Source organism: Labrus bergylta, chromosome 4, assembly GCF_963930695.1.
Source record: "Labrus bergylta chromosome 4, fLabBer1.1, whole genome shotgun sequence".
Taxonomy (NCBI): Eukaryota; Metazoa; Chordata; class Actinopteri; order Labriformes; family Labridae; genus Labrus; species Labrus bergylta.
In genome coordinates this window covers 27,065,417-27,075,484 of record NC_089198.1, presented here as the reverse complement: position 1 = coordinate 27,075,484, position 10,068 = coordinate 27,065,417, and the positions used below count along the sequence as shown (strand labels likewise).

General features: G+C 38.8%; 1 protein-coding gene across 1 annotated transcript in view; it reads right to left on the bottom strand.

The window, feature by feature from the left end:
* Positions 1 to 1,740: 1,740 nt before the first annotated feature.
* Positions 1,741 to 10,068, bottom strand: part of ak5 (adenylate kinase 5) — an 85,414-nt gene continuing 77,086 nt past the window's right edge. The window contains exons 12-14 of the mRNA XM_020629264.3: positions 4,802 to 4,918; positions 4,317 to 4,514; positions 1,741 to 2,468 (exon numbers count right to left, since the gene is read on the bottom strand). Of these exons, the coding sequence (XP_020484920.1) occupies positions 2,403 to 2,468; positions 4,317 to 4,514; positions 4,802 to 4,918 (381 nt within the window). The 3' untranslated portion in view covers positions 1,741 to 2,402. The remainder of the gene's footprint in view (positions 2,469 to 4,316; positions 4,515 to 4,801; positions 4,919 to 10,068) is intronic.

The following is a 10,068-nucleotide window of genomic DNA, read 5'->3' as shown; positions in this document are numbered from 1 at the left end:
AAAAGTATATGGTGAAAAGTAGCCAGCGCTAGTTGCTGTGTGCCATTTTTAAAAGATCTTTTTTTTTTTTCCCCCAGGCGGGTTGACATCAACCTTTGAACGTGGCCACGACCCCTCCTCGACCCACATATCCCACCACCAAGTCGTCATGCCTCTAGATCTTTAATTTTGCAGTTCACTTTAAAAAGGTCCCATTTAAAAGATTGTATTTTTATTAATCTATTTAAAAAAAAAAAAGAATTGAGGTAGAGGTTGGTGCCTCCACAGTGGAACAACCCAAACAATTTTATACACATAGATTTTGTTGTGCTTGAGTAGACACCATTTTGTATGGTTTTCGTCTCCTTCCCTCACCCCCCTTGCCCTGCTTCAATATCTGTGTATAAGTCTGTTCTTATGTAAAAAAAAATAATAATGTAAAAAAAAAAAAATGCTAGAGGAGAACCGTGGAAATAAAAGTATGTGAAAATAGTGTTTCTACACCTGTGGTTCCTGTAGTATTATTCAGGATGAACAAGTGAGATAAGTATCTTTAACAATTTAGAGCTGAAACATTCAAAAGATTACGCTATGACTTGACTTGTCTGGATCACAAACATTAGATGGACATGTTTGGTTTATCTACCTTTTATGTAATGATTGTGCTTCTCTATTTCTTTCAACCAAAACACATTTAAATAATTACAAGTGGAAGTAGATAAACACCTAGCAGCTGTGGGTAAACACATTTTGCACACCAGAATCTCACTGCTGACTGATCAGAGTTTTAATCTTCAATTATTATTTTCATTTAGAATATTTAAGATCCATGCACTAGATCTCCATCTGATTATTTTACTTTAAATGTTTGCTATATGTGCAAACTCGGAGAAACGAACTTGATGCACCACGTTCATGTCCAAATCCAAAGAAGCTCATTTGACACGATGATATGAAACCCAAAAGCAACATACAGAAGTTTAGTTCTTAAAATTTTCATTTGACATTTCACTGAAAAATCAGAGTTGATGGTGATTAATTTTCTGTTGTTGAACAGATCATTATCATCTCTGTATTCTGTGCTAAAGTAAACAGCTGTGCAGGTTGAGCTGTAAGACGTCATGCTGCTGTTACCCACACTGGCAACACAAGTTAATCCTATTTCTATGTTTGTGTGGCGCTCTTTAAACTCTGGGGGACACGAGAATAGTAAATTGAGAGCTTTTGAGAATACTCCATATGACGGGAAAACGGAGTTAATAAAATGTATAGGTAGGATACTTGTCTGTGTAGGCCTTGTGTAGCTTTTTTTTTTTTTAGCGTGTAGCACTTCTACCCTCTCAAGGGAATGAAAGAATGCTTGTTTTTTTCAGATATTAATGAGTAGATTATTTTACAGAATAAGATGCAGTTGAAAAACCTCCAGGTGAAAGTGTTAAGCATGCCTGGTTTGTTTTTAAGCCCATACATTTCTTCCTCCTACTTGTGACCTTTGGTGCTCTTGTCAAATACTTTCAGACACATTGAGTGCTGCAGTTAAAGGTCAGTTTGCTGCTTTATATCTGCTTAAAGGTAAACCTACAAACTATATTTACATGCATTTCAAACAGGATCCTAACCCCATATTTATCAGTTGGTTATTTTTCATAAGAGCAAACTTTTGTTGCAGTCATCTCACCAGCAGATGGCGCTATAAGATAAAGAATAATATTCATACACAGCCCTCAAACAGACACTGAAGCACAAACTCAGAACTCCTCCTTTTAGCAAATGCACTGGCTTTATTGAATGTTAAATACCAGACTCAAAACAAGCACCTGTACGATGAGCTTTGGAAACATACAAATGCGATATTCTTGAACACTCTTGAATCTTTTTCTGCTTTTTTTTTTTTTTTAATTCAATGCACAAAAGGCAGTTAAGCTTTGATTGTAATTCTTGCATGCTTGTCACAATATAAAACACAACACTGTGCATGAGAGCATGAGCACATACACTGACATTTCCACTTTCCTGCATGGCGGGAACCGCTCTCTCTCTCCGGTTTCACATTCTCGACCAGAAAGCATGCTCTCAGTCACAGCAGGAATGCCATGTTTCTCAGTAAAGTGATCCGCCTCGGCAGGGCAGGGGCAGTTGGCAGCATATATCGAGATCCATGTTAGAGACAGAGATGATGCAAGTGGGTGTAGCAGGATGTGACAACCAGGCGCTTCATCAGTGTTTAAAGCAGGAAGAAGTTTCACCGACTTGCTAGGTGTTTTGGGGGGGCATGCAGACCACTGGAGTTCAATGAGCGTGTATGTGGTGCAGGTGTGAGGTGAGTGAGTCTCCTTGCAGAGAGAGAGAGAGAGAGATCTTCACAGGTGGAGCTCCAGGACAGCAGAGATTTGGGGCTGGAGGGCGAGACGTAGTGGTAGAAATCAGAAGGTCTCCATCGCCTGGCAGATCTGGGAGAACACTTCATCTGGCGACCTCTCTGCATCAATCTGATCAGAGAGACAAACCGGGTTAGATCATTTCTTTTACATTCTGAGGGTCATCGATCGAGGGAGGACAGCTGTCTGCTGCAGTGTAACCTCTGTGATCGCACAGCAGACTGATGATCTCCCTACCTGTTCTGGCATTTAAGCATGCATGCACATTGAAAACCTGATGTGATATTTAAATGTTAAAAGGGCTCATTTTAAAGGGACAGTTCACCCCTAAACATATACTCTGTGATTATCTCCTGCTCTTGTTAGTGGAGAAGCAGAAGTGACCACTGAACACATCGCTCAGGTTTGAACAACATCCTGCAACTGCTCAAAAATAATCAAAAGAATATTTTATTTTGAAACACTGTACCTGTTTCAGTATGGTTATTTTAGTTCAACACCTTCGTCTTAAAGCCTGTTAGCTATCATATGCCTCATTTATTTACATTAATTTGTATCATACCGAAGGGTAGAAAATTAATGAACTAAAAACGAGCCACTGAATAATTTAATGTTTAAAAATGGAAATCGTTTCATATCTGGTGTGTTTCAGCAACATGTCAAACATTACAGCAATCATCCAAACAGCAAACGAGAGAGAATGCCTTTGACAAATAATCAATGTGAAATAAACTCATTAAACCTGATGAAAATGTCGTCCATCCAAATATTTGTTCTATGTCACCCTAGAGTCCATCACATAATCCACACTTTGACTAATGATCTCATCACCTACGCACACAATTAGAGACGTTTTCCCAAAACATTGTAGTCACAAAAATCCGAGACATAACGAGCTCAATGTAGGATACTTTTGTTTCAGATGTTTGATTAGAGAAAAACATTTCTTGAGCTGCACTGATCAAAATCAGGGCTGATAGCAAAAACGCATAAAATAACAATCTAGCCAATTTCCAAATCTGTTACCAATGTTTTTTCTCATTTCACATTTGTAATTCTTTGTGTCTGTTTTCCAAACAAACTGTGTGATTGAACTTATTTAAATTGTTTTCAAAAAATGTCATTGGATTAAGTCTAACAAAACTGGTCCTGCAGAGACCTTGAACTCCCTCACTGCTGACAATTTCTTTCAAACTTCACCTGAAAAACTTCTTCTGCCCCTTAAAAAACTCCTCTCTGAATCAGCAGCTAGCTCATCAGCATTTGTTTCAACACAACAGACAAACAACGGCTACTGACTTTGTTGCATGCCACATTATTTTCTGATATGCCGATGTCTGTCAACAGGGTCGATAACGGCAGATACCGATGTTTAAGCGATACATTGGTGCATCCCTAGTAGACATACTTTTTAAAGAGAATTTATTCCTAAGGGACTTTTAATATCATTGTTGGCTGCTTGGAGGAGCTGTAGGGACTTTGGTTTGAAACTAGTGAGTGCCCAGTCTAATTCCTGGTAAGGAAAAAGTCTTATTTTGGACTGTTTACTGGAGATGTGCCAGTTTACCTCCTGAGCACTGCCAAAATGCCCCTGAGCAAGGCACTGCAGCTTGTAGTGACAGTCCCTGTGTAGCCCCCTCACTCTGACATCTATGCATAAATGCATTTCTGTAGGTCCTGTATGTGCTTTTCAGCCTATGTACATGTGCAGCAGTTCTCACAATAAGAGATAATAAGAGATTGAAAAGCTTAATTTTCATCTGTATTAATAAATGAGATAGAATTTTAATTTAATAAAGAGATAAGGTGGATAGTTAAAAGCTAACTCAGATAGAAAGATAGATTATTAATCCTGAGGTTAACAGTAGGAATTAACTCTGGTAGAGATAGTTTGATCCAGCTATGAAGGAAAAAACAAACAAACCTAAGAACAGTTTCTTACTAATAAAACAAGCATACCATGTGCAGAAGCTTCTTGCGTTCATAGAGAGCTGCCACATCCTGGCTATCGCTGCAGAAGCTCTCAGCTCTCCTGTGCAGCGTTTCGTCTTGGTCTGTGGCCGGCTGGAAGCTGGAGGAGGATCGGCGGCACTGCACACGGCTCAACATGGTGTCTGCAGAGCAGCTCAGCAGGAGGACTGCACTGGGCTCTCCCATCTGACACACAAGGAACAGGTCCAGCTGATATCAGTGAAGCTACATCTTATATTGTAGTTTGTGTCACTTTGCTTTTTGTCTTATCTTTGTGAGTTTATCTGTTACAATCACTCCAGTTTTTACACTCCTGCATTAACAGTCAGTCATGTTTGAGAAATCTTTCCCACATCGATGTCAATACTTCATGACAAACACTTTTTAAAAGTTGTTTATGTTTCTGCTTTATCCCTTCACTTTGCTTTTGAATATTTTTGTGTGGACACATGTCGGCTGTTAGTTGCTCTGACCTTGGCCTCGTACTCATCTGCGCGACTCAGGTCTCTGGGGAAGCCGCTAATCACCAGACCTTTCCCCTGCCGTATTGAAGACGCCACCGCATCACACAGCAGCTCCAGCATTGTGTCCTGAGATCAAACACAACGAAAAAAGCACATGCCATTGGTCAACATATAAACCCCCTGTAATTCATAGGACACAAAAATACAACAGGGATGTATGAACACATAAAAAAGGCTGACAGTTTCTGAGGGCACCTCCAGATTCCCCAAAGCGTGTCAACAAAGAGCAAATGTCTTTCAAATGTTTCAGTAAAGCATAAATATCAAATGAATGTGATTCATAGGGATTGTTATGTCCACACAAAGTTGTACGGTCTTTATAATGTTGAAAGTGTAGCTCTCATGAACTGCAAACAGCTGAATATGCTGAATCTGTACTTACGGTACTTTAGCCGATGTTGATTAATCATTAATTTCACCGTTACATTTATTTATGAGCACATTCTCTTTTGTCCAAGAGTTTAAAAAAGATCAACAATAAACTTAAACTTCACATTGAAACAAATATATTTATATAATTTTGCCCGATAAATGAACCAAAACAGATAAAACAAACTTAACAGATAAATCTGTTAAGTTTAAGTTAAGTTAAAAACAAACTTAACAGATAAATCTGTTAAGTTTGTTTACAGCTGTGGTTCAGAGGTAGAGTTGTTCGTCTTTCAACCAGATCGTTAGGAGTTCCCCAGCTCCTGCAGCCACATGTCTGATGTGTCTTTGGGCGACTCACTTAACCCCAAGTGGCTCACGCTGCTCTGTCAGTGGCGTGTGAATATCTATGAATTTATTAGTTAATTCTGATGGCCACTTTCCTAATACTATACTAAAGATGCTAACCCTTGTTCAAATTGTTTTGTCCTGAACAAAAATAAGCTGATGAAAAGGAACAAGCATGGTAAGGCCACTTTGCCTGGATAAATGAGAAGTAGAGCTCTAAAAAAAAGACAAAAATTAAAGTCACAAAACAAAACACATACAACATCTTCTGTGAAGTCATCTGTAATAACCGCACAGTATAGTACAGCATGTGTCTTGTAAAAGAAAGGTGTGTTTCCCAGTACTGAACTGCAATATGTGGCTAAATTATTTCGGCCTATCTATGTGTTCATTTTCATTAAACAGAGTGTAAAACTGAATTTCCCCTCGCGGGATTAATAAAAATGATAATTATAAAAAAATGTCACGCAATTATTCTCTGTCTCCTTCCTCTGTTCTTATTGAAACATAAATCAAGCGCTCCCTCTGCAATGAGCCGGCCTATATAAAGCTTCTGTGTTCAACCCCTTTGCTCTCCTGCTGTGTTGTAGCATGGCTGCTAGTTTGCAAAATTTGCCACTGATTTCACAATTTAACACTGATACAAACATGCCCTGTTTAATGCTTGTATGCTTCCTGTTAACAAACTACTTTGCTAAAAGCAGCCTGTAGAGGACATTGCAGATGAAATATTCCAGTTTGTGTCACAACTTGTAGCTTTGATTGCTACTAGCTTCACTTCAACCGGGAAGCTACTTAGCTAGCTTGAACTGCTGAGTCATATCTTCTAACCAATAAGTTCTGGTAAGAGGTTACTGTGTTTTCGCTGAGTTCTGTCATTGTTTTTGTGTGCTACTTTTGCTTTCTTTTTTTAAACCTGCTTGTGGTTGTTCTGGCGTCTTCTTTATGCTAACTATGCACATTTGCAGCATTGCTTTTTTAGTGGTTACCTCTGCAGTTTTTTGGTCGGCTTCCGTTGGCACAGTTCTCATGCTTGTGTCTCCTGCAGACGTTAAGGTTTTAATTAGGCTAATGGGAGGTAGAAATAAGTGTTTTAGACTTACAGTAGTTATTCATTTGTATTACTGGCTCTATGGGAAAAGCAATGATTTTCTTAAACAGAGAGTCGGTGGTTAACACAAACAATAGAATAGTAACATTAAAACTCACAGCAATGAGTTATGTAACTGCTTTCTATGACGTACTATTCTCCTGTTAGTCTTTGTTCATGCTGCTGAGATTGCGTCATCTTAGTTTCCTAACTTCATATTCATCATGTCAACTCACTAGATAGTACACACAGTGACAGTAGCTGCTTGGGAATGATTAACGTTAAATGAATGCAGTCTCATAAAACAGCCCTGCAATTAATCCTTCCTTTATAAAGCTAATATGTGTTTGTTATTATGATCTTGAACCATTTACATAAATCATGGTCATCTAGATATTAGAAACACATCATCCTAATGATGAGTCAGCAGCAACACAACCTCCAGGGCTCCACAGTGACCATTAAGTTGAATCCACACCTCTGTAAAACAGTTTGGTTAAAAGGTGAATGTGTTAACCTTCATGAAGGAAGTATAACTGCAGGACTTTTGTATTGGACTACACTCATTTGAAAGGGTAGTTTGGGTTTGAAGTTCACATATCTGAAGGGAGCAGTCTGAGTACAGAGCAGCTGCTCCTCCGCATCATAAGAAGCTAAAATAAAGGTTGATTGGGCATCTGATCTGGATTCCTTCTGGGTACCTGGAGGTTTTCTGGTCACGACTCACTTGTAAGACACCCCCAGGGTAGACCTAGAATACGCTGGGAGAATAACATACAGCATCTGGCGTGGGAACGCCTCAGGATCTCCCAGGAAGAGCTGGGGATTGGTGCTGATGTTGCTTAGCCTGCTGCTATACTGAAGCATATAATAACTTATTGGAGAAAAAAAAAATGAAAATAAGCAAAAGCAAATGTAGGATTGTATGGATTTATATGTTATGTTGATTTCCTACTTGTCTCCCCTAAGCTAGGTATAAAGTATGAAAGGCACCTGTAGTAGTTTGGGGGAGCAATACCTTGCTGCAAAATCCATTGTATGTATATGTTCATGAAAATGTGCAAAATTTAGGGCCACCAGTGTTTATAATGTGTAAATAGCAATGCATTACTTTTTTTGCATTACGCATTAATTGCATGTGCAGTTTTGGCCCTTTAAGCGTGCTGTTAGTAAACTACCCCAGCGTCTCTCTCAGTTGATGAGTCAAAGGTCATATCTGTGACGACAAACATTTGACCTTTTTCTGTCACCTTTGGCTGTTTTCATTTAGCATCATGGCAATCAAATCTCTTCCCTTGCTCGAATTACAAAGTGGTTTAAATCTATGCTATAAACAAATATATGAAATATGGCATTACAAAATGAGAGTGCAGAGGATGGTATGAATGAGGATATTTTAAAGAGAGTTTTGGCTGAGGTTGATAATCAGTTGTATGTATAACGTCCAGATTATAAGACCAAAGAGAAGCAGCAGAGCCAGAGATGTAGCTGATGTTCACAATGCTTCCTGATAAATGGGGGCATAGCAGCATTGTGTACTTAATGGTGTACTGTTTCAATATACAACACCAAATAGGTATCCCACTCATCTGGGAATGCGTACCATAAGATTGGAGTATTTTTTTGGGAATTTTACTTGTACATATTAAACCAAAAAACGCGTAAATCACAAGGGAGGTCAGAAACTGATGTTGTACTCTGTGTAGGCCAATCGAGTTCATTAAAGCAACTATATGAGGCACTTTAATTTTGTTGATTTTGGCGGCCCCTGCTGACAGAACAGTACATCTCATATTTTTTGCTGAACTCCTGTGTAGTTTAGACATGATCCTGCTTCCTTTGAACTTTCTTGTGCGTTACTCATTGTGAAACTTTGCCATGGTTAACTGAACACAAAAGCTCTTTAAGCAGCATGTTGTGAATCTCTTTGTTAGATTTATAAATTGATCTTCCTACTGATGGACTTGTCTGTTTCTGTGGGTCATATAGAGGCATCAGTATTAATTTCAGTTTGTCCATAACCAGCTAAAAAGTCCTCACAGTACACCTTTAACTCAAGAACTTTTCGCATAGTGGTACAGAGTCATATTGGTATGGCAAAGGTACTTTCTCGAAATGTTGCTACAAAGTTGGAACAGCTGAATTTGATAAATTGTCTTGGCTCGTGTAGCATTAAGGAGACCCTACTCTAGAAACAAGGTGCCTGTCAAGAACTCTAAAAATGGCTCCTTCTCCAACAAATATTATAGGAGACTAAGCACCTTGGTTGGCATTCACCTGGCATCCACCAAACCCTGCACCATCCATCAGACTGCAGGATAATGGTGTCTGATCCGTCACTCCAACTTCAAGTTTTGACTGCTTCAGAGTAAAGTAGTTGCACGGAATACTTTTCTTCCAGCCAACACTTGGCGAAGCACATGATCACCCCTGACTTTCTTTGAGCTGCTTGGCATTTTTCAGGAAGTTCTCAGAGCACAGTTGCTGTGCTGATATTATCTTTAAAGGCAATTTGGCACTCTGTTGTGGGTAATGAAATTAATAATCGTCAATTATTAATTACATTTTTTTGATTATCACTTTGAGGCTGAGCTGATGCTGCTCCAAGAACATCCACTTCACACTACTAGCACTTACAGTTCACCTGAGCACATGTAGAAGGGCATACATTTCAATAACGGAATATTTTTTGTGTGTGAGCCTACAACTACTTTTCAGCCGTATTGTTTGTTGTTGAAGATTTCATGCCCATGTTTTTTTTATCTTGAAGCCATGTTTTTTGCTAAAACACCTGAGCTCAATATGGTGACTTTTGGATGTTTACAGTAGTCACAAAGAACATACAATTCTAGAGCAGACAGAGCTAAATTCTATATTTTGTCAAACACTACCACATGATATCCTATCATCTCACTTAAAGCTGAAACACTTCATACTGGTAGTGATTTTGTATCACATAGTCTTTGTAATGTATTCTGCTGTAAACCAGGGTAATTGTACCTTGTTTGTACCTGTGTTGGATTATCACCTTTTTCTTAAATCAACGCCTCTCACTTAGCAACAACAACAAACTCACACATCATAAAAAGGGGGTTGGGAGTGACTATGTTTATGAACACTTTGGACATAATAATCCTAATGGGCTGTAAGCAGCTTAAGACAGCTGAGCCTTTGAGCAATCTGTTATCTTCACTGATCTGACGTAAAGTTCATCTGTGCGTGGGTGTCTTTATATTGCTTGTAAATCTGCATCACCTTTTAAATCTTAAACTAATGGAAGTTTGGAACTTTATCTGCAGTTTCTAAATCAAGATATTACCAAAGCGCCCTGTGCTACGAGGTGCTTTCATTTGAATTTCTGTACTGTCTTAAAATGAGATTATTTTATCTCCAGTTGAGTGCACACCTG